Source organism: Coturnix japonica, chromosome 12 (genome assembly GCF_054131305.1).
Source record: "Coturnix japonica strain WE chromosome 12, WE-NBRP24, whole genome shotgun sequence".
Classification (NCBI taxonomy): domain Eukaryota; kingdom Metazoa; phylum Chordata; class Aves; order Galliformes; family Phasianidae; genus Coturnix; species Coturnix japonica.
Window position 1 is genome coordinate 13,647,859 of NC_140674.1, and position 27,256 is coordinate 13,675,114.

Below are 27,256 nucleotides of genomic sequence, written 5' to 3' on the forward strand. Positions count from 1 at the left end.
CTTGGGAGAGCCTGCTCATCATGTAAATGTTCCCTGGTGCTGTCTCTGCACCTTGTTGTTGGGCAGAGGCATTGCTTTCCTTCAGGAGAAAGTGTCTCAGCTGTGCAGGGGGCATCTGTCATTATGGGTCATGCAGATGTTCACCTGAACATCTGGCCTGCTCCCTGCATCCTGCAGCTGTGGATGTGTGGAGCATTCTGTCTGTGTTTGTTTAGGAGGCTTTCTCTGGATTGACACTAGTGTCTGGTCTCAGTCATGAACTTAAAAACCCAAAATAATTTGACACTTTAAGGTAAACTCCTTATCTCTCTGTCATTATCAGCAGAGTCCAGTCTTTTGCAACAGTGCACATCTGAGCAAAATAAATGGTCAAAAGTCCCCAGCCATTTTCTGTACACTCTGCATTCAGGTTTACCTTGCTTGTCCTGTCACTGCCCAGCCCAGTGGTGTCTAAAAGGTGTCCAGCTACATCTCTCAGCAGATAGAATCATAGATTCCAAAAATGGCTTGGGTTGGGAGGGACCTCAAAGGTCATCTAGTTCCAACTCTCATAAACAGCTGTACGTCACCAACTTGGATGGTCTTTCTTACCTTGTTACAGCTGAACAAGCTGGAGGAGGCAGCAAATGCAGCTCACACCTTCTTCATGGCAAACCCTGAGCACATGGAGATACAGCAGGACATTGAGAACTACAAAACCACAGCAGGGAAAGTCAGCTTGATCGACCTGGAGGCCAAGCCACACATGGTGAGTCTGAGCTGAAGAGATGCTTGGGTTAAGTGTCAGACAGTCTGGACTAAAGAGATTTGGGAGGCCAAGAGAGCATCATCTATGAATGGAAAGGTTCTTGCCAAAGTCCATGTTATAATACAGCAAAACAAACTTTCCCTTTCAGAGCTCTCCTTTAAGCCAAGTCAGCTCCTGTTTTCACAGCACTGCTTACTGTTTTTGTGATGGCTGTGTCCCCATCTCAGTCCCTCCCTTCAGGGAGCTCCTAGGTCATTTGTGTCAATTACATACCAGATGCTCTGATGGTTACCCACCTTTGCACTAATGGGCAGATCCTGGCTTGTATTTGTTTCAGACAGACTGGGTTCTCCCACTTGGGCAGGGGACAGCTGTGTTGGTGACAGTGTGTAGTGGCAGTCAAGGGACAGCTTTTTACATTTCTCTAAGGTGAAAGGCTGACATGAATGCCAGAGCCATCCCCACATTCTGATTTCACAAGATCCACTGACAGCTTAAGTGTGGTTTGGTGCAAGTGCTTACACCTGGTATATGAGTAGGGAGACTGTTCTGTCCTTGCCCACTTGTATTTCTTCCAAAAAGCACCCATGGTACAGAGGTCTGTACCTGCTTACTGTCTCCTGCTGGCTTCTCAGGAGGATTACAGTGCTGGTGTCAGGCACTATGACAAAGAGGAGTACAGGTTGGCCATCACCTTCTTGGAGCGTGCACTGGAAGGGTACTACGCTGAGGATGAGGATTGCCAGATCATGTGCGAGGGACCACAGAGGTTTGAGGAACATGAATACCTGGAATATAAAGCTGGCCTCTACGAAGCTATTGCAGGTGAGATCTTTTTGCATCTTACTGGTTCTCATCCAATGGACTGTCAATGTTTTTAACTGTTGAGTTTGGGCTGTGTAGCAGAAACATTGACTCATGGCTTGAACTGTTAATTGAGCACCTGGTGGGAAGGCAGGACCAACCCAGGGGAGCTCAGATGCATGCAATTGACTGAGGGTGTGGAGCAAGGATCCACCCCTTCCCAGACCTCACTTAAGGGTTGGCAGTGGTGGTGAGGGTATCTCTGTGGTGATATCTGCCTACTTGAGGTCTTCTAAAGGTAAGCAAATTTTCTTCCTTTGTTTTTGCATACATGGCTGCTGTATCTGGGCTTGTTCCTATTCACTGCAGCCTAGAACTTTGATGTCTCACTATTATTGCTGTACTTTCTATCACATTTTTACATTACAGCATTGCGTGTTGTTGGCTGAGCTTAGTGAAATGTCTTTTCTCCCCTCAGTGCTGTTAGTGAGTAATGCTGCAGGATTAAGACCAGCAAGAGCAAATACAGCGGACATGGAACCAGGGCATCTCATTCTGGTCCTGAGTAGAAGGAACTGAACTGGAAGAATTACACTCCCAGATGTATGGGACATCAGCAGCATTCAGTTAGAGCTGGATTAAAGGCACTTTAGCATGAACTGCCTTGGTTTCTCCCAGCAATCTCACAGGAATTAATAAGTAGACTTTACTGGTTATATTTTCTCTGATTTTTTCAGTGCACATGAAGAGAACAGCTGAGTTGGCTTGGCCCTGCTCCAGATGGACAGGAAAGTTGCCAAAAAGGCTGAGGATGTAGGTTTCCTTCCCATCCAAAGGGATGGATTTGTCATTAGTGAAGGCCCACCTAAGTATGGTCTTGTCTAAAGCCTCTGGACAGAACTGAATGTGGCTATGCAATTTTTGGATTTGCATGTGAGTGAGCCAGAGGGCATTAAAACTGTTTATTCTCACTGGGAATAAGATTACATATAATTTATTGTAAGGGGTAAAAGAGTAATAAATTAAGAATTGTTCGCTAGCAGAACTCATTTATCTGCTCTTGGTCTTGGAGTTGCATCATACAGTAGAGTTTAGCTTCTTTCATGGGAAGTATTTCACTCAGATGCAGATTGTTTTTGGTTTTGCATAGTTCTGCTTGCCTAGCAACAAGAAGTTTAACGAAACCTACCAAGATGAGAAACCACTAACATATGAATGTGCCCCCTCCTTGTGTTCAGGACAGGTAGTATGGGGCTTTGGGCAGCCTGATATATTGGGAGAAAGACTTAGTTGGACCAGATGGTCCTTTAGAAGGTCCCTTTCAACCTAAATCTATATATTATTGCTCTAGTACAGGATGAGTATTTATGTTTCTCCAAAGCCCCATTCTTTTTTCAGTTCCAAGCTAATTTGCTGTGCCATTGCAAGGGGTAGAAGCATTCACACCTCTTCACCCAGGGACAGTTGCATTTCAGTGCGCTGAGTCCAGTATATACAGCCTGTTTCCTGGGTACCCTGACAACTGACTGAAAGCAGTTCATGTCATTGATGGATTTTTTCCAAGTCTGGGATGTTTAAAGAGGTCTAAATGACAACAAAATTATTTATGTCCTTTCTCTTCTTGCTCTCCTTAATACAGTACCCTGGATGTATGTTGTAAATCAGACAGCTGCTCAGGCTACCTGCTTGGAGAAAATGGGGGCTGTTTTGTGTTTCCAGTTAATTTCAGCACAAATTCCTCCGGCTGTTTTCTTGGCAGCTCCAACAAGTGCTTTGGTAGCTGAGCACATGTTTTTTCTCAAGCCTGTGTTTGTTTCTGAAAGTTTTTAATGGTGTACAGAAACAGAGCAAGCAAAGTAGATTTGTACTTACACTGCAGCAAAGACTCCAAACGGGAATCAGATGTCAGCTTTGGCTTCGGCATCATCCAGCTGATACAATGCCTGAATTGTGTACTCCTACTGATCAGAAAACGTGCTGATGGCAGATGTTTACTGCATGCTTTCATTACCCCAGGAGATATCACTGAGAAACAATGATTGCAGGGATTTTGCTGCCAACATGAGCTGATTGGTGCTATGAAAGTGGCTGCAGTGTCCTCACACCTCTCTGGCTTTGTGGTTGTCTTTGAGGTTGGCTCTTGGGGTTGAGCCCCTACCTGTCACCAACCCTGCACTTTCCTGGGCAGTGTTGGCATCTCCTGGGGAGCAAAAGAGATGCTCAGGCTCCCTCTACAGTTGGCAGAAGAACAGCACTTCTCTGGGATGGGCAAAACATGACTGTGGACCTCCATCGGCTTTGGAAAGGAGGCTGAGCTTGTTCCTCTAGGTGTTTAGTCACTGCTGGGCTGGGAGCTGCACATCCTCCAGTTGGGAAAGCATGATTGCTGTCTGTCTTGGTGTCAGTATCATCATTTCCCTCTTCTCCTATCAGATCACTACATGCAAGTCCTGGCCTGCAAACACGACTGTATTCGAGAGCTTGCCACACGCTCGGGCCGCATCTCACCCATTGAAAACTTCCTTCCCCTCCACTACGATTACCTGCAGTTTGCCTATTACAGAGGTAAGGCCCATCTTCCTGCTCCTTACAGCTCCTGCTGTGTGTTGCTGGGCTTTGTTCAGGTATGATTTGTTTCATGGGACATCAGGATGCTTCCCCAAAACTACTACAAAGAGCACAGTAAATGCTATTTGATAGAGCAGATTCCCAGCTGTGAAACCCCACTATTCAACACAGTCAACTCCATTAGCTGTGGCTTTTCATCAGTTTTGTGGTCCTGTATGGTATTTTGTTACATTCTGTTCTAAAAAAGAATACCTAGGCAGAATTCTGATTATCTCAAGTAGTAGATGCCCTCCTGAAAAGGGCAGAATGAGTGAGGGCCAACATTTATGTTCAAATCAGATGCTTCTTCATTCATCAGTGCAGTGGGAAGAGAGCTGGAGGAGTCAGCAGTGTTTCATACATAGTGTGCGGTCCTTTTAAAAAGCTTTATTCTCTAAAATGAGAGGTTTAATGTGTTGGTGGAGAACACCCAGAGAGCAACTGTGCATGGAAGAGGCTGTGCCCCTAATACCTGCTGTGTTACCTCCCAGTTGGTGACTACGTGAAAGCCCTGGAGTGTGCCAGGACCTACCTCCTCTTCCACCCAGATGATGAAGATGTCTTGGAGAATGCGGCTTATTATGAGGACCTCTTGAAAGGTACCCTGGATCTAGCCACTATCAAGCCCAGAAAGGTGAGATTGTACATCCCATACAAGCCCTTGGTGTAGGTTTTAACAGAAGCATCTGGCTCAGAATTGGAGCAGCTTGGCAGCTTTCCCACACAGGCATTGCTTTGAAAGCAAATGTGGAGCTGCTGGGCCAGATATGCTGATTGTAATGGTGCAAATTGAGAACACGGGGGGAGAAGCTGGAGATCAAAATCTTCTGTAAATGGAGCCTTCAGCTTAATAAGGCCTGAGGAAGGGTGGTGAGGGCAATGTCCACGTGCCTCAAGCAGGAGCCCTCCCTTCCCTCTGTGCTCTGGAGGAGATGTGGAGGAGGAATGCAACGAGACCCTGAGCAGAGGGCAACCTCTGTTAAGAGAGGGATGGAAAATATTTTCCCAAGGGAAATTTGGGATGTCAGTGTTAATACTCGAGTCAGTGCCCTGGAGTTGAGTGCTCAGCCTGTCCTGTGGGGAGCAGGGTGAGGCTGGGTCAGGCAAGCAGGCAGTGTTTGTTCAGTCATCCAGAGGGATGGGCTTCAGGGCATTCTCATTCTCAGGCTTAGGGCTGCTGTTCTCACACTGCAGAAGAGCAGTTCCTCCCATCACAACCCTGCAGAGGCTCATTCCCATTGGAGAGGTGGGCAGGAATTGGGTATTCCATTCCTTAGGGAAATTGGTGATGTGCTTGAAAAGAGAAAAGCTAAAGAAGGAAACAAAAATAATGATTCTCTCTCCTGAGAAAGTGGATCCAGGAAAAAATAACAGATGCTGAGAAAAGCATTTCAATGTTATCCTTTGGTTTGAAGTTTTCTGTGACAAAACAACTGTATTTTATTTTATTTTTTTTACTTTGCGAAGCCCGGTATTTTTTTAATATATATTTTATTAAAAAAGAAACCCTTAGATGGATGATTTCTACCTTTATGATGCCCATTCAGTATCCCAGGCTGCAATGCTGCTGCCCATGGGAAAAGGATGGGGAAACTGAAGCACAGCCCAGCCAAGGCCCTTGCTCCAGCATCCCAGGCCTGCCTCCTGCTCTGGGTCACCATCTTACCCAGCTATTCAGAGGCTTTCCATGATGCTACTCATGTGAATGTGGGGACTTCAGGCTTCCTGAGGTTGCTCTAAAGCATGACTGAAGCATCCCCGAGTTTAGAATCAAAGAATATCTCTCATATCCTCTCTTCTCTTGTTCCTTTCAGGAAGCAAAAGCATTACTGCGTCGGCACAAGCTGGAGTCTCATCTCCTGCGGGTGGCTTCAATTGGCCTGGGGTTCACCTATACAGAGCCGGTAAGACCTGGGTTTCCTTTTGTGGGGTGTTCAGAGGTTCACAGCCATAGGACTGCTTTACATCTTTTCTTATTGTAAAGCGAGTCCCATGTGGATGACTCAGGACCTGAGTCTTGGGCTGGCATGTCTGTTACTGGGAAATGGTGCCGGCAGAGATGGGAGACAGCCAGGAGTGGACGCTGTGTGGGGATATCAAGTTGAAACTGACCTTCTTTCTTCCCTCAGAACTACTGGAAGAGGTACGGTGCCCGTCAAGATGAGCACAGGTGAGTCAGCACCTCATTCAGGCCCCTGTGACATGGCTGTGGCAGGGATACCCATCCACAGCCACCACAGCACGCTGCTGTGGCCATGACAGGTATTCCCATAGCTGAGTGCCTCCAAAACAAATAGTGGAGCAGAGGGAAGTTGGTGGATGAAGCCGGGCTGCTCTGAAGGGTTTGTTGTGTGCCCTGCTTTGCTGGTGGAAACTGTTACTCCTGTTACTGACAAAACCCTTCAGTTTTCCATTGGGTTTCTCCTTGTGAAATCTGTATGAAATATTAATTTGCTCATATTTTTTTTTTAAAACATATTGGCTTGCAATATATGCAAAGCGACATAACTCCCAGACATGGAGACCTGTGACCGAAGTCACAATGTTCCTCTTCTCTCTTGCTTTTCAGTGTCCCATCAAGTATCAGCAGTGAGCCAGAGGATGGGCCCCGGCTGTCGCTAACAAAGAAACCCACACCAAAACCAGATCGAGAGCTGAAGGAGGGTAAGTCCAATGAAAATTTGTCAGTAAAAAACAGAATGTTTTTTCTATGGCAGCTGAGCAATGGTGCTCAATCCTACTTGAGCAGTAACCTTCAGGTGCTTTCCAAGGATGTTCCCTATTGTCTGGGCTGCAGGAGGATGCTGTAAGCCTCAGGTCTGGGGAACACTGGCTTGGCTAAATGATCTGGATCACACCACATTAACAACCATTTATGTTTGCAGACTGGCTTGTTACATCATACTTTGGCTTCCCTCAAATGACTTTGTTTTAAAGCCCATCGGCAGGGATTTCAACTGATTTCAGCACATTCTCAGCTGCCACAGAAAATACCATAATGTCTTCTACTAACAGATGAGGTTTCCCTCGTAACAATTTAGGAAAACTAGGTTGCGGCCAAATACCAATGCGTGCTCCTCACTGCAAAACAACACGATCTCAGTCCAGGAGGTGTTTTGTGGGCCAGCTCCACAGCAGCTGGCAGTTCAGCCTCTCTGTAATCCAATGGATGGAGGAAATTCACAGCTTTTTGCAGCCCAAGTTGCCTCTTGCTGCTCGGTATCTTGTTCAGAGTTGCTTTCCCTTCTTTAGCCATGCACGTAAAGTAGGAGGATGTTGAAGAGCTGCTTAAGCCAAGAGCTTGCTGATTTATAGTTGTTAGTTTGTTTGCCTTTGCAACCAAATAATTTCACTGTGTCTTTCTCTGTGCTGTGCTTTTATTCTTTCTGGTTTAGATTACAAAGAAAACTGAAATGTTTCAAAGAAAGGAAAGGATTTTTGTCCACCCTGCTGCTTTATGTTTCCCTTTCTTTTCTCTTGGAAAGAGAAAAGGTCAGAAGAGAAAAGGAAAGGTTTGCTTTAATGTTGTGCTCCACTTCTATATAGAACTTTTTCACTTCTTCCCCTTTTCTGTCTGTTCCTTCACTTGCAAAAGCCCAAAGAATTCCTCAGTATCTTTGGGTTGTTTCTTTTCACAGAGCATACATGCGGATCCTTTGATCTCAGCCCTGGATCTGTGGCTCTCTTCCAAAATAAACTCACCCCATTGCAATTTTATCTTTAGGAAATGTAAGAGCCCACCAGCTCATGATGCACTACAGATCCTGGAGTGTGCTCTGGCTTCTTGAAGAGCAGCCCAGGGTTTAAATAATCCCCATCCATTTCTCCCGTTTTAAATGAACAGTGAGAACGTGGTTGCCAAGGGCTGATCCATGGGTTAATGTGTTGTGTGCTCTGAACCAAGGCAGACCAGAATGGAATGTGACTGCAGGAGGGTAAAGGAGCTCTGGTGTTGGGCCTGTGGCTTGTTTGGTTCAGGGCAGTCAAGGTTAGGAAATGTTATCATGAAATGTTATCATGAAATGTTATGGTTATGTTGTTTTTAAAACTCAAGGGTTAAGTGACATGACACTGAACAATACAATTTCACTATAGTATGGGGAAGAGATATCTATATAAAAGCCAGAACACCTGGATCCCATTTCCAAGGCTTTATTTGGAGAGCAATTGAGTAAGAGGAATGATGCTACATGTTGGACAAGATGATCTTAGTGGTTTTTTCCAACCTTAATGATCCCATGATCCAGACAAGAGTGAGGGATTGTTGCAGCAAAGGGGTGACTGTGGCAGTTCTGTGGCCACTACAGGGGATAATGATTGTCCTAAGGGTCCCCTGGCTGTTACATTCCCCAGTGGGAACAAGCACAAGAGATGTTGGCTGCAAACCACCCATGAATTGGGTTTTCTACATGGATAAAAGGCAAAAATACCCACTGAGGATGAGGGCAGAGAGTGGCTTTGAGTGCCAAGCCAGCAGGAGTCACACAAGGAAATGCAATGGCTGGACAGGAGAGCTAGCTTAGCCAATGTCTCTCATTGTGTCCTGCTGGGTTCTGGCATTTTCAGGATGCATTTGCAAGGTTCTGATGCTCTTGCAGCAAATTGATTTCACCTCTGGGTGTTTCTATTGCTTCTGTTTCTTTTCTTGTTGATGTGAGGCCAAGCTCTGCTCTCTGCTGTAAAGCTGCTTCCCTGGAAGCACACCCGGGTGACTTCAGCTGGCCCTCAGCCACGGTACAAGATGTCAGCAAGGCCAGGTCATGTTCAGCAGGGTTGTTTTGTGTCTCTCTTTCCATCAGGGGGTCCGCTTCTCTACAGCGATGTGAAGTTTGTCTACAACTCACAGCAGTTGAATGGCACCCAACGAGTGCTACTGGACAATGTCATCTCGGAGGAGCAGTGCCGGGAGCTTCACAGGGTGGCCAGTGTGAGTGGATTGTCTTTGGGGGATGTGGCTGCCTTGTGTGTTTAATATCTGATGCTCTCCCAAATGTTTGACTTATCAGAACTGAGTTCTGTCTGCCTACAGGTAGGTTCAGGGCTTGATCCTGAGCACTGCAAATGGTGTGATGCTGATGGAGAGAGCAGTTAGATGCTTATCCCAATAATATACCCTTAGCTCTAGCACAGAAGGTGCTGGTCCTCCTTGGGCTGATCCTGGAGGCTTAGGGAAAAGGGAGCCAGTTGATTGCATTGCAGATTTCTCCCTCACCTCTCCTGAGGAACTACTTCACAATCACCCATGTTTGTGTCTGTCCTGGCAGGGGATCATGTTGGCTGGAGACGGCTATCGGGGCAAAACCTCTCCCCATACTCCAAATGAGAGATTTGAAGGAGCCACTGTCCTCAAAGCCCTAAAGGTAGAGTTCCCATTTCTCCCCTTCTTGTCCCTTTGCCTGGCATGGCATTAACTCCTCACCCTTTGTCCCTACCCCCAGTATGGCTATGAGGGTCGTGTCCCACTGAAGAGCGCCCGGCTCTTCTACGACATCAGTGAGAAGGCCCGCAGGATCGTCGAGTCCTACTTCATGCTCAACTCCACACTCTACTTCTCCTACACGCACCTGGTGTGTCGCACTGCTCTCTCTGGTGAGCCCTGGGGGTGGCATTGGGCTGGTGTTGAGTCCCCCATGGGGAGTGACAGCATGGCAAGTGGGGACATGAGTCTGGGAGTCTCTCTCTTTTGTCTGGTGCTTGAAGGGATGGCCAAGAGCTGGGCAAAGTCACTCATCTGTAATGTGGGCACTACAGCTCAAAGCTCATTTTTGGGGTTTCTCTTGCTCTTTGTGTCTCCAACCTTTTCCTCTTCCTTCTCTTTCCTGTCTCGCTGTCCCTTTTCCTTTCTTTCCTCCCAGCTCTCCATCTCTCTTCCCATCAATAACAAGCAAAGCTGTGCAAACCTGACTACTCAAGTTTGCCTTTTCTCCCCTACATTTTCTTTGTTCCTCTTGCTTGTCAACACCACCTGGAGTGGAGCCAGGGCAGGCTGCCCCCATGATAGACACCACAGAACGTGGCATTTCCACTTTATCCGCCCCTTCTTCCCCCTTCCCCATGGCCCTGCCTAGGCCAGCAGGAGAGGAGGAATGACCTGAGCCACCCCATCCATGCTGACAACTGCCTCCTGGACCCTGAGGCCAACGAGTGCTGGAAGGAGCCTCCTGCCTACACCTTTCGGGATTACAGGTAGGAAGGACAGGGCTGCCCCCAGGTTTCTCCCCGTGTCTGAGCATGCTGCTGCAAGTCTTTAAACCCTAAAGCTGGTGTGTTCTGGTGCTGGCAGAAGTGACAGCCAACAGCAGGAAGCATCATGGCTAAGCTGCAAGCTGGAGTTAATAGCTCTGCAGTATTTTAGGATGAGGCCCTCAGGGCTGTATGTCTTTAAGGTTTTTTTGGTGCACAAATGAAGGGTGGAAGCTGGTGTGACTTGGGACATTCTTAGAATTGTCCCCTGGTCAAGGAGTGACCTGCTGGTTCTCAGCTGTGGCTCCAAACCTGCAGTATTTGGGCAAGATTGCTCTGGCTGATGTGAGAGGAAGCAGGGATGGCTGTCTCCTGCTATCAGGATGATAGACCCAGAGCGGTCATCTCCACAGGGCTCTCCTGCTTCTTCCCCCAGTGCCCTCCTCTATATGAATGCAGATTTTGAAGGCGGCGAATTCATTTTCACTGAGATGGATGCCAAAACAGTGACGGTGAGTCAGTGCCCTTTCCTGGTCAGCTCAGAGACTGCACCGTGCAGGAGCCCTATGTGGTCCTGGAGCCAGACACCCAGCAGGACCCTGGGACACAGGGATCCCAGACATGGCCAGTGTGTGCCACCCTCATTGCCTGTTTTCCTGCAGGCATCTATCAAGCCCAAGTGTGGACGAATGGTCAGCTTCTCATCGGGTGGTGAGAACCCACATGGAGTGAAGGCAGTTACCAAAGGCCAGCGGTGCGCTGTGGCTCTGTGGTTTACCTTGGACCCGCTTTACAGGGAACTGGTGAGTCTCTCCATCACAGTGTGAGGAGGAGATAGCAGGCAGCCAGCATTCTGCAGGGATCCAGAGCATCCTTAGTCTCCAGTCCCACTGTGTCTGTTTCCACTCCCACCAAGGACATGAGGACAAAAAGATGGGGGGCTCTTAGGAGACCACCAAAGCAGTTTTCTCTGATGGGTACTGTCCATGCTGGGCTGGGATGTTGCATGGGATGCTGCGTGCAGGAGGGTTGTGTGCAAGGCTGGGGCTGTCCGTTCCTGACACCTAGTGGCCAATAGCCTGATGAACGGGAGCAGCGTGGGTGATAGAGGGAGCTTATAAGCAGGAGGGAAGACAACTTTTTACATGGGTAGCTACTGATAAGACAAGGGGGAAGCACTTTAAACTAAAAGAGGGGAGAGCTAGATTCGATGTTAGGTGGAAATTTTTGACCAAGATGGATGGTGATAAGGGACCTGCAGTATGTCAGCTCTGCCCCATCCACAACAGCACCAGGAGGGAGGAGCAGATTAGGTACTGAGGTGAACAGGGACTTGGTTTCATTCTGTCCAGCAAATCCTCAGCACGTGTCCAAGCTGCCTTCCTTGCACACTGCAGGTCCTCAGGAGACGTGTGCTGTGCTGGGTGAGCGCTGAAGCTCTGCTTTGTGTTTTCTCCCCTTCCCTTCTTGCAGGAGCGAATCCAGGCAGATGAAGTGATCGCCATGTTGGACCAGGAGCACTTAGGACCCAGTGAAATGAACATCAACCCAAAGGATGAGCTATGAACTAGGCCAAAGACTTTTTCTATTAAATATTTATTTAATATTGTTAATCTTATTAGAACCTTTCTATTTTTGTACAGAGATGCTGTATAAATTAACAGGTTAATATGATTGTGGAGTTTTCAGGAGTGCCTCTTCTGTATTTAGCACAGCTCTCGCTGGGACCCCTCATCCCTGTGCCAGCATCTTCTGCTCAAACTCTTTGCTGCTGGGGTTCCCTGTCCTTCCTGAGCGTTGCTCAGGACCCACTCAGCCCTGCTGTACCTCCTTGGAGGACCCCCTTTTATCTTCCTCAGCCAGAAGTAGCTGCTTCTCTTTAGCCTCTGCTAGAGAAATGTCTCAGGTGGGCTGATGGATCTCACCCTTTCCCTGCCAATCTGTGGCTGGAGACCTTAGCAGTGCTGCCCTGGAAAGCACTGCTAGGGTCTTGGTTGGAGTTTTGCTCACTTCTGCTTTGTCTCAGGGCTTTCTCAGTGCCTTTCTGCTACCCTCAGCCAGCACTGCTATTTTTAGGGATTAAAACCGGCGGTGGGGATTTGGCTTTGCTTTTCTCACAGTTTGTGTCTACCCAAACCCTTCAGCCCCAGGTGCAGCCTTGTCCCCTCTTCTCAGTGCCTACAAGGCCATGGGCAAGGCTGGTCTTATGGAGAAACCTCAGAAGCAAGAGAAGGGGAACCAAGGACTTAGCATCAGTGAATGGCTTAGGTTGGAAGGGACCCTGAAGATCATCATGCTCCAACCCCCTGTTGTGCCCTTCACAGCCGAGGCAACTGTTTATCCTGAGGAGACACCATTACTGCATGGAAGATGGTGGAAGGTTGATTTGTTCCATCTCTTCAACTGCTGCACCTGTGGGAGAGAACACTGTGAGTGCCCCCAAGCCACTGGTGTGCTCTTGGTCCTGGGCGTCACCTCCCCTCCTTAATAGGTTTTTGAAGCGCTTTAACAGGTTGGCTTCCCAAGAAAAGACTCCTGCTAATTGCTTACCCACCCTCTGTTGAACGCAGCCCCAGGAGAAGCTGGGGAGAAGTGGTTGGCAGCTGGAGAACAGAACTAGGGGGTCTGTTATCCCCTATATGCCTTGGCTCTTGTGCTGCACCCTTGGCCCTGGTCTGTGCTGCTCCCAGGGGCTTGTTTGCTGCTGTGGAGATAACTGGAGCTGTGTTTAAATCCAGGGGAAATAAAACAAATGAGACACCACATTTGGGCTTGACTATCTTTATTCAAGTATGCGAAGGGGAGAGTGGGGTCTGCTGGGGGTGGCTGCTCCTGGGCCTGCTTCCTTTGGGGTTCCTGCCCTGGACACTCAGGGTGCTGCTGGAGAAGCATAAGTGGCTGCAAACACAGGATTCCTCAGCCCTGTAGCAAGACTTGGGGCAGCCCTCACTCTGCTCTGTGCTGCTAGAACAGCCTGCCAGGCACTTGTGAATCAGAGGCATTTTTCCAGCACTCTCTTCCAGCGAAGTCTCTCTTGGAGAACTTTTACTTCTGCAGCAATAGCAGAGGTGGAGACCAGGCTTGTTAGCACAAGGCAGCAGCAAGGCTAACACATGCACCAAAATAGAGTGTGTAGGCTTTTGGGTCTCTTTTGCAACAATGCAATCTGGCACCTGAGAGGTTTTTAACTCCCAGAGTGGAGGGAGAGACCTGGAGGCTCCAAGGGCTGCCACATATGTGGAAAATGCAAGATAGATAGCAGAAAAACCCAGAATATGCATATATTACTCCTTGAGGTGCTCATTCCCCTGGCAGGCTGCTACCAGCTGCTTCCCAAAGCCCCTACAATAAGCAGCTCCCCACCAGGGCCCTGCAAATGGGGCTGATGTGCACTTGAGAGCTTTTAGTTCCTCCAGCCCTGGCTGCACCCCTGAAGCTGCAACCTCAGCTCCATTGCCCACAGCACTGCTCCTCTTTAATAGAGGTGTGCCCCTCCTGGCCTTAATCATCAGTGCAGGCTGGATGAGCAGGGCTGATGAGTGACAGCTGAGAAAGGAAAAATTAAAATTAATAAAGGAATTAAATAACATAAGAGAATTTAAAAGTATTTTTGAAAACAAGTGGTTCTGCGTGTGGGCGGCTGTTGCTCTGTAAGGTGCTGCTCATTGCAGACTCACTTTGGGGTTGGTTTTAGCATCTACTTGCCCAAGTCTGAGCAGTCACCCCACAGCAAGGGCTGTGGCAGCAGAAGGCGGAATGGATGCCTCCAAGTGCTGACCAATTCTCCAATTGACAGATGAAGATAAAGCACTGAGGGCTGTCTGGTAACCTAGGGCATGATAAGTTATAAAGCAGGATGTAGTTAGACCTTTTGCATGTCCCCTTTATTTCCCAGGAGCCAAAGGAGAGCAGCAGCTTCACTGGCTCCTGGAGATTCAGGGCTGAGCTTTGGCCAGGAGATGTGGAGGAGCTGGAATGAGTGCTGTCCATCCATACTGGTTGCACCTGGGCAGAGCCAGCCCTAGCACTCAACAGCCCCACCTCTTCCTATGAAAAACCATCATTAAGAGAAAAATAAAAGGCTGTTGCCACCTACGCACACCTTTGTCCAACCTGGAGGAAAAGAAAGCAAAACAAAACAGCTGGCTCTGCTAACACTGGCAGGGAGATGAAAATGGACTCATCCTGCTTTGCAGAAGAACTTATTAGTAAATAGGGAAAGAAGAACACCTAACTTTAGTTTCCACAACTGGAAGCCCACACCTCACCACCTACTTGAAAGTGCTGCACTGTGGGTATGGCCCACACAGATCCACTCCATCACAGTTGAACCCTGGTGGGAGTTAATGCCCATCATCATTTCTGCATAACCCCAGTGTCCTGGAGCCCAAGGCTGGTACACAGGGACAGCTGCCTGCTCCTGGGGAGGCCACAACAGGGGAAAGCACAAAACCCACCAGCACCTTGCAGGCACCTGGGGCTGTTTGTTCAGCTCTTTCGTTTCGACACCTCAGAGCTGGCCATGTGCTGTAGCAGTGCTGCCAGCACTGAGATTGCTGCATGTGAACTGCCAGCCAACTGGGGTGGATGGGTGGAGACTGAATTTCTCCTTTATTTTTGTTTTCAGAAATCCCTTCTGGCTCTGGGTGAGGTAGCAGGAGCTGCGTGTTTTCACGTCTGTCACCTGGTGACAGTTACCTGCCTACAGCTCCTCTGAGAAAGGTTGTCATTCCAAATGTGTGAAATGACAGGAAGCCTTTCCTCATGGGATGGGGCAGGCTGAGGTCTGCTGGCCATAAACCCCAGCTTGGGCCCTTTGCTTGAGCAGAAGTGCTTTACACTCACCCGTCTTCATTCAGCATTGGTGCTTTCTGCCTTGGGCTCTCCTTGCTGCCTTCAACTTTGACATGCAGATCCCTGCCAGCACTGCTGCTTTCTTATCAAATACTTCCTGTTCTGGGAAAAAAAAAATCCATCAGGGCTCCTTGCTTTGTCCTCTAGGCAGCCATTCACCAGTCACTATGCTGCTGGGACACAGCACAATGAACTAGCTTAGAGTCATAGAACATCCTGAGTTGTAAAAGACCCATAAGGATCATTGAGTCCAACCCTTGGCTCCATACAAGACCACTCAAAACCCAAACCTTGTGTCCTCAGTGCCATGACCACCATCCTAGGGAGGCTGTTCCAGCACCTGACCACTCTCTTGGGAGCAAGAGGCCATTGTGGGTGGATGTAGGGCCCTCCACCACTACCTACAAAGCTGCCCAGCCCTTTTCCCAGCCCCACCTGGCTTTCCAGTCAGCACTACTCTTCTTCAAATGCAACAGGGATGCTCACACCCTTCCAGAGCGGCACAGATGGGTGCTCCCTGTACAGCAGGAGGACACAGCTTACACAGGACACAACATACCCACCAATCCTCCTTGATTTCCTGCTCATGTCCCCATCAGGGATCTCGGACACAGACAGTTCCCCCCCCCCCCTCCCCCCCGCTTCTCCCCCAGGTGCCTCTTTAACAATCCCAGACAGCCACTGCCTGGGGCCAGACCACGCAGTTCCTGCCTCAACAGTTGCCTGCTGACAGCTTCCCCTTCCCCTGGGGGCAGTGAGGGCAGGTGGGGCACATCCAGCCACCCCTCTAACTGAGTCACCACTGTTACAGTTGAGCAAATCCAATGCACGCATGTGGTTTGGGCACTGCGCTTTTACCATAAGCCCTCAGCCGTCCATGCACAGCACAGCAGCTGGAAGTTCCCAAACACTGCCCTCCTTCCCATCTTTTAGCACTTAATCCCATGCTGGATGTGACCCTCAAGCTCTCATCACCCCCATACCAACACCAGTGGCACTTGGCTGCCTCTTTGGCACACCATATCCATGCGTTTATCTCGCATTTCGCCATGACGCATGGGTAATTAGATGCAATTGTGCACCCACCCACACCTTTTAATTAATCAGATTTCTGTGCAATATTTTGTTTCCTAACTGCAGAGTGCTGGGATCTGTTGTAACATTTCTTACCCAATTCCAATGCCGAGGGCTATGCAGCTCAGAAGTTGGATCGCATGTGTAGAAATCTTCAGCACCGGTTCCAGAGGCGATTTCCAAGGAATCAGAAGCCGAATTAATCAGACGCTTTGCTGAGGGATTGGGGGGAAACAAAAACACCCAACCAACACAAAACAACCATAAACAAAACCCAACAGCCCTGCCAACAAACACAGGCAACTTCAGGAGGAAAACAGGAAGAAAGCAGCAAAATCCCTAAAGGTGCCATTTAGGAAAAAACTGGAAGAAAACAGAGACCAGCACTTATACTGCCAGCATTACCCACCTCCCAGCACAGTGTGTGCCATCCTCATCCTATCCCCATCTCTCCTCCTTGTAAAACATCTCCATTCCTGCACTACAGTGGGCACCTGTCCACTGCTAGGGGCATCTCTCCCCTTTGCTCCTATCCCACCCCAAAACCACACTACAGCCATGCTGAGCTCTGAAAGCACACAGCTGGCAGGGAGCCCCGGGGTGGCAGCACCCTGCAGGTGCACAATACAGAGCTGCAGGCGGGTGGGCCCTGGCAGGGTGCCTGGCTCCCCCACCCAGACTGGCTCAGCTGGGTGCTGCCGTGGGAGCCCCACATTGAGCTGCAGCCAAGTGCTGCTGTGGGAGTTCCTGGCCGGGAAGGTAGAGCGGATTTCAGCCCGGCTGCTGCGGGGTGATGCTACATGGGGGAACCGTGTAGGGCTGTAGCATTCAGGGTGGGGGCGTCCCCGGCTACTACGGGAGGAACGGCCCCGGGAGCCCCAAGCGCTGCCCCGGCAGAGGGCAGTGGTGCCCCAACCGCAGCAGCACCGAACCCGTGCAAAGGAACGGTGCAAGCACAACCGGGACAGGGCAGAACCTATTTATTTCTTTTTAACTCAAAGAAAAGAAGAAGAAGAAGGAGAAAAAAAAAAGGAAGGAAAAAAAGGCCTGAATGGAAGCCCCTCATCTCCAGCTGCAGGCTGTTGGAAGAGACAATGTAAGCATCTCCCTCATGCTGTCATAGTTGGTAGCAGCCCAGGTGCCTGTAATAAGTGCTAAGCACGCCAGGAGGCACCCACCTGGTGCCAGAGCATTCAGCCCTAGTGATGGGGGATGTGGCACAGCCTAAAGAGCCACGGGCTGCAGAGGTTATGGTAGTAAAGGAAAAAAAGACAACAAAACTTCATACCTGTGAAGGAATTATCTTATTAACCAAAGGCAAGAATCCAGCAGGTCCATATGGATGGTGAAAAGCAGCAATGATAAACATAAACCCTTGCCCTAACATAAGAAAAAGTTATTAATCCAGCAATGGTTCACAGCAGACAGCTACTGCAATCAATAGCAAACACATTTCAAGCTTACCTGATTCACAAAAATCCTCTTTTACCCGATTCAGGTAGCTCATCTGGAGCCATGGAGCTGAAACAGCAAGTTCCTGCACCTCCCAGCAGCACCTCTCTCCTTGTGGGAAGCTTATGAGCTTTTATGCCACATTAATGCATCCCCTGGCCGTCAGAGCAGAACCCAGAGTGGAACGATGCTTCCAGGCTGCAATACCCAAAGGCAGGAGCTTCTCTGACCCTTTGATCAAAAGAAAGAGCAGCAGCGACCAGAAATGAAGGAAATCAGAGAGGTGGTCGCTGCCAAATGGTTAATGTGGAATAACTCCCATAGGGAGGGGAATGGAGTTTTCCTCCTGAGAGATCTTTATAGGGGATGGTTGTGTTCTGTTTTTAAATGGACCTTTTGTTGCCCCCCTGAGCCCTTTCACAACCTCAGGAAAGCTGAGGGAGGCAGATATGGTGCTCTATGCAGAAGCCACTGGATGGAGCCAGGCTGTTATTGTGAAGCTCCATCTGACTCAAGACTCCAAAACTTGCAAGCTGAAGCACTAAATTCAGACATACAGACATACCCACTTACACTGGAAAAGGGGAAGTCAGCTCAAGGGAAGTAGGCACAGAGGGAATTTTCCCTCTCTGGAGTCTCTGCAGGGAGGCAGATGCCTTCCTGGTGCAACTTAATGAGCGTAATAGGAGAGAGCACCAAACCACTTCCTCAGCCCCTGCACTGGGCCAAGTGAAGACTGCAGAAGCAGCCACCAATAAGTGCCTATGGGGATTAAAGGGTACGCACACAGAGGTGACACTGTCACAGTCCCAGCTGCCCATCTGGATAAGCAGCAAAGGCTCCTGCTCATTTCCAAGGAGGCGCACAGGCAAGAAAAGAAGCTGCTTGGGAATGGGGTGTCATTTTCAGTTTGGCTTTTATTTTCATTGACTTCAACAACAAGGCGTTCCAAAACAGACACAAGACCTGATAGAGGAAACACTGTCATTACTAGAAGCATCAGTAGATTCTCAGCTCAATTAACCCATAGGCTTTGATGTATCAAAACAACAATAACAACAACAACAAAAGAACAACCAACAACAACAACAATCACAGCTCTACAGGGGAGGGTAAAAGCTGCAGCTGTTCAGACTCGCTTGAAGATTCCAGTTACACAGAAGTGCGCTCCATAGTGGTACAAAGAAAGGTTTTCACAGCATATATTTTAATCTCTAGCGATGCAGCTGCAAAGCTCCATCTCACCACTGAACTGAAAAGCAGATAGTGACAATTTTGTGCCCAGACTTTGGGCAAAGCATTAACCTTTATAGTAGTCAGAAGCTTGTTCCTAGAACGAAGGTGTTTTTTGCATCAATATTTTACAATACTGAAGCAGCTCAGAAGGATTACACCAACAGAGATGCAAAACCACAGAGGGCACAAAAACCTGGTTCTCCCCCTCCTCTAGAACTTGCAAAGTACCCGCACTAACACTGCCCTGCCTAACACTGCCCCGCTGAATTAATTCTTGCCTGGAGTCAGGAGGAGGCTGACTCACTTTTGTAGCATACTAGAAGAAAAAGAGACATAGTAAGAAGTTTTCACACTGAGCACGTGAAATACTTTGAAATCTAGGACGCTGCTCTTTGAAGTGTTACAAAACAAAGTGATAAAACAGGCTCTCAGTACCTGCCCCTTCCCCTCAACTGCGAAGTAACACAGGAATCTCAGTATGAAAAAATACAAATATATTTGTCCAGGGACAAGTCATTTGTTACAAGGCGTACTGTAAGCATTCCGGCATCAAAATAATAATTAAAAACAGAACAAAAAAAAAAACCAAACAAACAAAAAAACACGTTTTATTGTGGTTCTGTCACACCCGGTAGCCCAAGAAGAAATAATAATAATAAAAAAAAGGCATGTTATGCTGTAGGAAACAAATTACACGTACAAAAAAATATCTATGTACACACTTTACAGGGTAACCATCTTGCATTACCGTTCAGAGCTATCCAAAAATAGGCTTGCACAGTTAACAAAAGGCAGTCTTTGAATGCAACTTGGCACAAGGGAGAGATGGGGGAGGATGCTAACCATGCTACATCCACATAGAAGCACACAGCAGGGCCCAGGAAAAAGCCACTGCACTGCAACCAGATTGGTTGGTTGTAACAAGGTAAGAGGACAAGTTATTTAAAAGCTGCTTATTCTATCTCTTTCTCCTGTAAAGAACCAAACAACAAACAACTGCCAGACTTACTGTTAGCAGTAAAAGCCAACTTGAAAGCAGCCGTGCTTAACTGAGCCTCTTTAGATTTGTTTCCATACGTCAGCCTCTCTACCTTAGCCAATATAAATGTGAAAATACGTAACTCTGTTCAGTTGCTTGTCCACAGTATCACTGGCAGTCATAGAGGAAATGCCTCAGAGCACAGCTGCTGTTTAACCAATGAAGAAAAACAGAAAAAATCATTTCAGTTCATGTAAACAGGACTTTTTGCAGTAGCGGTACCAAAGAACTGGTGCTTGTTCCAAGGCTGTTGGAAAAGATACAAATATTTATTTATTCTCCACTTCCACTTGCTGATCATGTAGTCACCAGCAACAGAACAGACTCCAGTCTATTGCAGGCATTGCTAAGGACAGCTCTGCCTTTAACTGGCAGGAAATCAACCTCATGTGGTCTACATAAAGGACTGCCTGGGTTTAAAGCAGCCAAAGCCCTGCGATCAGCATGTAGCTCCTGTTTTGTCCTCTGTTCAACTGGAGGACAGGCAGGCAAATCCTTCTGCTAAACTAACCATCCTGCTAAACTAACCAGGCAGCGTATATTGCAAAGCCTAATTCTCTAGCTTAAATGTCAGTAGTAGTACAGAATGGTGAACACTGGGTGGGGGACATGGCTGAATTGCCGATGGCTGCATTTGTATTTATAACCTGAAATAAGCAAACCAGGAAATGCAAGGAAGTCTACATTCAAGATGAGAAGACAGCAGGTTGTTTTTTTTTTTAACCTGTAGAACACAAAGCAATGGGAAAAAGTGGGTTGCAGGTGGTCGTAAGCGCTGGCCTGTCCAGCAAAGTGCACGTGCTGTCTCCGCTGGAGAATATTACACATAAACAGAGCACTGAGCTCTGTGGGAAGAGGCTGTTTAAGTGCAATGTTCAGCAGACCAATTCCCATTTGATTTTTGGGATGAACTGTCAGTTTGGGGTTTAGCAACTTTGGTCTTTTCTTTCTTGAACTTTTGGGTATTTTGGTTTGTTTTTTTTTTTTTGGTGGGGCTTTTTAAATCTTATTCTAACCATCCTGCTTTTCAAAATGGGATTGCTGGATGAGAGAGACAGCTTGCAGGTCAGGACACTCACAAGGTGTACGAGGGTTGGAAAAAAAATTCAAGGAAAGAAGCCCTCTTCCCCCCCAAAAAAAGGAAACCATGAAACAAGAACGACACCTTCTTACAAAGGCCGACATCTTTGGAGGAAACACCACCCGCCGTCCCCCTTCGCTCAGCTCCTTCTGTTGCAAGAGAGCTGGGGTGAAGGTCGCGGTCCAGGAACATGACCTAGACAGCATCAAGGGCATAAGTAGCGTGAGCAAGCAAGGAGGCTCCCGCCGCCCTCCATCTAGGGACGCAGTAGCAGAAGTAAGACAAATGAAGGGCTGAGCAGTTCGTGTCCGAGGCGGGGTGGAGTGGTGATGGTGGGGCTCACTCCCCTTCCTCCTTGATGCGTTGCTGTTTGTTGCGCCGGGCATCCATGTCGAAGTTGAAGTCATTCCACTCATCGCGGGGTGGGAAGGAAATGGTCTGGCGGAGAGTGAAGCGGACCGCATCGATGACTCGCTCCCCACGGGTCTCACTGGAGCCCACGCTGACAGTGGAGGCCCCGCTGGGGGTACGCAGGAGGTGGGGAGGAGAGGAGAAGTCATGAAGCTGCCGGTGGTCCAGGATGCCCTTCCAGATGGCATGGCGGAACTGCTCCGGGATCTTGAGGCTCACCAGATCCTGCAAGGCAAGGAGCAGGGCTTAACGGGGCAGTCCCTGGGCAATCCGGAGGGTCTGGACTCCGGTAGAAGCAGCCTCTGGGCCACTCTGAAAATGCTTATGGTTAACCCGTGGTAGCTGTGATGCACTACAGAAGCCACTAATCCTGAAGGTGGTTGTTTGCTGGCTCACCACTTCTGAACAAGCACATGGAGCTGAGAGGCAGCAAGGACTGATGACCCAAGGTCCATTCTGAAGTGACACATTCACGCACAAGGTATGATGACCTAAAGCTACAAGTTTAACTGGACTGTAGGCCTCCAAAACACTGTGGAGAGTTCTGCTGGTTGTCTGTGGTGGGGGGATGCTGGACTGCAGAAGTTCAACAGCTTTGAAAACTTCAGTGTTTATTTCAAAGCCTGCAAAAGGATTTTACAATTAAAGTTTGGGCTCCGGTATTCAAAGCTCTGGGTCTGACTCTATCGAAACTGCCTTCATTACTTGAACAAACCCAAAATTTAAGACAGAAGCCTAAACTTGAAGAGATATTTGGACTCTGAGGCCTTGTATTCTCTATTGGGTACATTACCTGAGGGCAGCATTACCTAATTCCAGGAAATAGGATATTGGCTTTTGAAAAAAAAAAATAATTAGCAACCAGCTTTGGTTAATTTGGGTCAGCTTTTCTAATTAGTGCACCAGCAGAAGGCAGGCAGCCCAGTCTAGGAAGCATCATAGCCTTGCAAAGTCTTGGGGCAGAAATGGGAAGGCCAGCTCTCCAGAGAGCTGTGGCGCAGGAGAGGAGGAAGCAAACCCGCAGCAAGAGCCATGCAAGAGAAAGGAGAGCTGGGCTGAGATGCCAGCAGGAAGGGAAGATTGTTAAGGCAAGGCCAGAGAACAGGAGCAGGGAAGAGAACAGACCACTTTTGGACAGCCTACTTGTCTGCAGGCGAGTGAGGTGTTTCATGGTGGTGTAAACTGAAACCAAGCCTTGCAGAATTAACAGGCGTGTGGGCTGGGGCCGCTCTGAGGGCTAAAAAGGACAGCAGTGGGGAGGAAGATGTATTCTCTTTGTGCTAGGCAAGGCAGTTACAGCACTAGTGCTGGCATTGTGTCCAGCCTCTTTTTACCTGCCAGTAAGTCCTCCCTGGTGTGCAACAGCCTTAAATCCAACAAATCACCAAAAATAAAATACTAAGTCTGGATTTCTGACTTGTTCTTACATCAGGGCCAAGAGTGCAAACAAAGGAAATGGTGAGGAGTTACTTACATCCATGGAGTAATGCTCAATCTGATAGATGGTGGTCAGCCCTTGGGTCGTGAAATAATCCACACAGGATGAGCAGCCCAACCTCGCTAAGAAGCTGCAGAGGAGGAAGGAAGGAAGGAGAGAGAAAAAAGGATCACCCTGGCTGCAACAGCCCAAACCACAGAAAAACCAAACACACAGCCAACCTGCAGCAACAGGAGATGAAGCTTTTACCCTTTCTTGACCTTCTCCAAGACATTCCAGGCCAGCAAGCCACATCACTGCCATATCAAATGAATGAGGGAGTCCTCTAAGCTTGCTGCCTAGCAGACAACCCTCGTGACAGCACCTCGCAGTAGTCAAAAGCTAATGCGGCAACCCAGATCTTGGGGCAGGAAGGCTTGTAAGATCCTTTCTGCCAGCTCACTTCACCCAGAAGGTGGCTGAGCCCATGGCAGCACATCACATAGATAGAGGTTGTCACCAAAGCAGTTGTTTTGGCACTCAGACACATCACACATCCAAAGTAATTCACATCAGCATATTTCTCTCTGAGCAGAAAGGACCATGGGGAGCACCTTTCAACCTGTTCAGCTTAAGGGAGGGCAAAGGGGCCACATCAATAGAGAGGTTGGATGTATTTCCGACCCCAGTCAGAGCTTACTGCAAGTACACAGGAGAAAAAAAATACTAATGTCAATAAAAACATCTGCAAGATCCCCTGTTTTAGTGCAGGATGCCCTCAGCTCCACCAGTCCAGCAGATGCTGCATCCCTTGGCTTTCATGCAGTCCTTCTGTCCCTGTTTCTCTCAGTTGCTCAGAAGCGAGGGTTTGAGGCTTGGGTGCCCAGACAGTGCCAGCCTCAGGACTGCCAAACCCACCAGATCCAGTGCTCCAGGAGAATGGGGTGAGGAACCCAGCAGGGTCCTTCAGGTTCCCAGCATGAGGCCTCTGCTCCCCAAAGGTAGGAAATGTGCAGCCTGCTTCTGCTCACCTGACAATGCTGCAGTCTGTGGGGTATGGAGGAGGGGGAGTGCAGTGGGACGTCGAAGGCATGGAGAGGGGAGGAGGCAGCGCCTGCGTGGGGCTGAGGCCATTCATGTCGCCAGTCATGGACATATGGGTGCCCATCATGGGAACTAGAGGAGAGAAGGAGGAAGCACATTGTTATTGAAACATCCCTGCACACCCTGCTTCACTTCCAGCACAATCACAGCCCAAGTCTTGAACCCTTGCAGAGCATGCTCCTGAGAAATTTAAGGCCTCAATGATGGCACAAAGACCAGATGACATACAGTTCTTCTGCTGCTCTCCCCTTACTGAACCTACTGCTGACAGCATTGCTTCTGCATCACCTTCCCTTGCAAACAGGCTCAGTAACAAACCTCAGTGAGCTGTGGGCATCTCATCTTACTCTGCTGCAGGAAAGGAGCGGAACTGAGCCAGCGAAGTAACCCAATACAGAAGCCAAACAGCTTTGTTTCCAGAGACACTGAGCACCCAAAGGGGATCAGCAACAGGTGTGGGCGAGAGCCCAGCGCTTTCGAAATACGAAAAAAAAGAAGCATCTCTTAGACCCCAGAACCATGTCTGTCATCCTGGATTTACAGGCCTGCTGAGAGCCCTTCAGCAGCCAAAAAGAAGCAGGTTACAGAGCTGCAAGCTGCAGGTATTTCCTCTGAAACTAAGAAGTGCCTTAACTGAAGTGAGGGAAAAAAAGTTGGCCAACATTTCCAACTCCTCTGCTGGGAAAGAAAGATGAAACAAGCCCTGAAAGACAGATTGCAGCACAGCCAGACAGATCTACATTGAGATGGGGCTCTGTCATACTTGTGAGACTCAAAGCAGGATGCTGGGGGCCTAGAAAAGGCAGATATTTGCCATGTGGCACAACAGCACCTCAGAGATACTGAGTCTCCTTCCCTACATTAGCAGAGAATGTGCAGAGAACAGGAAGGGTCTCTTACTGTTTGTTCCCATGCCGTCAGGGATGGTGGTTGGGGTCAGTGCGTTGCGCTGCTGGGGGTTTATGAGCTGGCTGACCGAGGGCAGCTTGTTCATGCTGTTCATCTTGCTGAGCGGTGGAGAGTTGGAGCCGTAGGATGACTGTGACTGAATGGAGGTCCTGCAAAACAAGTAGAGAAGTATTACAATACGAATCACAGCATTTGATCAAGAGTACACATCCAAGGGAACACGTTTTTCTGTTTGAGGCAATGCTGAGCTACTGCTAGTGAAATTACCAACAGCATGGGAGAGCTGTAGCTAAATATCACCAGAGGGAGAATCAACAAGAACTAAGAATTCTGGGGATATAAAGTACAAAATAGTGAAACGCTGAAGAAAAGAGCAGCTTTGCTTTAGGTTCTGATATTTTCTTTAAGCAAAACATTTCCACACAGCTTTTACTGTTGAAGAGAACATACGCAAAGCCAGATAATAGTTGCCAGAACTTGGAAAAAAAAAATATTTCCACGCTAAGCTCTCTATGGTCAAATGATTTTTCAAATGAAAAAGAACTGAGAAGGCCATCTCATGCCATCCTATCCCTAAAATCTGACTTCAGATACAATTTTCAGGGCAGGAAGCGTTTAATCACCTTTTTCTCCCTCCAAAATTCATAGTCATTCACACAATCAAGCTATTACCGTGCATGTATATTAAAAGCAGAGGCTCTTTGCTCAGGACAGACTCCCCACACCTCAAGGGTACAAGAAGCTGAGATGCAGCTTTTGTCTGTGTTAAAGAGAACTTGGCATCCAGACCCCTCAGGCTGTTTGCAGAGAGTATCAGATTCCTGCAACCATTCAACAACAGCGCTGACCTCCCTCAAGCCCAGACAGCCCCAGACTCCATCCAGCAAAACCCTGAACAGGGCCAGAAGCTCGCTGGCAAGCTCCTCCCTCCCCAGCCCCAACAGGGCTGCAATCCCACCCCGTAAGCAATCCCTGAGGCTGCTTAAGTACAGCAGTCCAACTTCCAGCTTGGGTTACGGCTGTGGCAGTCGATCCTGAGTGGGCTCTTAGCTGGAATATGCAGAACATGATCATTAAAGTGGGCCCACCAGCACACTTGGCAGAGGGCTGCCATGCCGTAAGAGCAGGTTCTCTCTCTGCACACCAAGGGCATTCGCAAGACTGGGCAAAGACACTCAGGAAGCGGGCAGACTTCCCAAACATGACATACCCTCTCAATCCTGCTGGAGATCGGTGCTCATTCAGCCACAGTGCATGTGAAAGGGTACATTCCCTCTTATTTCCCATCGGGAAACTTGTTTGTCTGGGTATAACTGGCTACACACCAATTCCCGGGAACTGGCTTTCCTTCTATGCAAAGGGAATAGTTACTGCTTACAATAAGTAAAGCGTAAAGGAAAGGTTTACTCCTGAGTAATTTATTAAAGCCTTCAGGACTCCAGGTCAAGTCTCATACAATTACACTGTCTCCAGCTTCCTGCACTTTTAAAGCTTGTGATGTTGGGTGGAGAAACATCTATGCTAACAGGCTAGAATATCTAAGGCCATGAAAAAACGTTAGCTAATTACACAATTACAGGAGGTACTGAAGGGTGTGAACTGTCCTTCGGCAGTGAAGATACAGGACAAGATCCAGCAAACTTCATAGACTCAAGGAAGTAGAAAGCACAAGAAGCTTCACAAATTAATATTAATGATGGCATCAACTCCCAGAGGGAAGTGAAACCAAGCCATGAAGTTCAGGCCCAACTTCTGAGAGTGAAGAGAACAATTCAGATCAGAGATTCCAGCTCGCCAGTTATGAAGTTGAGGCTAGCCATAAAATTTAAGTTAGATGGACACCATCCTTAACTCAAAAGGCCTCTGGATTTAGGACTAGAATTAATGTTTCTATTTTACAAGTTCAGGAACTCAGCCTGAGCTTCAGCTGAAGTTAACATAGCCAAGTATTGCCTTAGGGCAATGACTCAGGGTTCTATACCCTTTTACAGTCTGTTGGTACAAAACAAGATTCTCCAAGGAGGTCAGTAACGGGCCTAATTGTGCTCTCTATGCCACCAGCAGTGATCTCACTAAAATTAGTCTGGCTCCTTACAGAAGACCGGTAAAAAAAACAAACAGAAGCCAACTCAAAGCACACTATGCTACATGAAGCAAATGCATACTTCACCTATACCTCACAGACTCCATTCTTAACTCATTTGTACTTGTAAGAATCAAGATTAGTTCTATGAAGACAATCAAACCCAAGCAAATAAAACAGGAGAGAAACAAAAGCATGGCATTCTTTTGTACCCATAATCATTTTCAGTTAGATGATTCAGTCCCATAAGCAGA

At 48.1% G+C, this 27,256-nt stretch overlaps 2 protein-coding genes and 1 long non-coding RNA gene across 23 annotated transcripts in view; 1 reads left to right on the forward strand and 2 right to left on the reverse strand.

Annotated features, from left to right (window-relative positions):
- The window catches only part of P3H2 (prolyl 3-hydroxylase 2), a 51,490-nt gene extending 38,385 nt beyond the window's left edge, over positions 1 to 13,105 (forward strand). For 2 of the 6 annotated variants that reach the window (XR_014933576.1, XR_001557252.3), the window contains exons 2-15: positions 602 to 748; positions 1,384 to 1,573; positions 3,986 to 4,117; positions 4,651 to 4,793; positions 5,974 to 6,063; positions 6,289 to 6,329; positions 6,729 to 6,823; positions 8,959 to 9,086; positions 9,424 to 9,519; positions 9,598 to 9,748; positions 10,228 to 10,345; positions 10,756 to 10,854; positions 11,005 to 11,145; positions 11,816 to 13,105. Coding sequence is in view for 3 of the 6 variants with exons in the window: in XM_032446574.2 (XP_032302465.1) it covers positions 602 to 748; positions 1,384 to 1,573; positions 3,986 to 4,117; positions 4,651 to 4,793; positions 5,974 to 6,063; positions 6,289 to 6,329; positions 6,729 to 6,823; positions 8,959 to 9,086; positions 9,424 to 9,519; positions 9,598 to 9,748; positions 10,228 to 10,345; positions 10,779 to 10,854; positions 11,005 to 11,145; positions 11,816 to 11,908 (1,641 nt within the window). In the remaining 3 variants the exon portion in view is untranslated. The other 4 variants (XM_032446574.2, XM_015871909.3, XR_014933575.1 and 1 more) reach the window with 3 other exon arrangements.
- LOC146758859 (uncharacterized) lies at positions 12,774 to 16,499 on the reverse strand. The gene is made up of 2 exons (XR_014933577.1): positions 16,367 to 16,499; positions 12,774 to 15,298 (listed from the first exon to the last, which is right to left on the reverse strand). It is a non-coding gene; the product is annotated as an uncharacterized LOC146758859 (long non-coding RNA).
- Positions 16,500 to 18,621: 2,122 nt separating this feature from the next.
- Positions 18,622 to 27,256, reverse strand: part of TP63 (tumor protein p63) — a 113,049-nt gene continuing 104,414 nt past the window's right edge. For 12 of the 16 annotated variants that reach the window (XM_085513613.1, XM_085513611.1, XM_085513612.1 and 9 more), the window contains 4 exons: positions 24,911 to 25,068; positions 23,938 to 24,082; positions 22,964 to 23,057; positions 18,622 to 21,714 (listed from right to left, as the gene is read on the reverse strand). In XM_085513613.1, coding sequence (XP_085369739.1) covers positions 21,418 to 21,714; positions 22,964 to 23,057; positions 23,938 to 24,082; positions 24,911 to 25,068 — 694 coding nt within the window. In that variant the 3' untranslated portion in view covers positions 18,622 to 21,417. Of the gene's footprint in view, positions 22,113 to 22,963; positions 23,058 to 23,937; positions 24,083 to 24,910; positions 25,069 to 27,256 lie in introns of all 16 variants that reach the window. The other 4 variants (XM_085513622.1, XM_085513614.1, XM_085513623.1 and 1 more) reach the window with 4 other exon arrangements.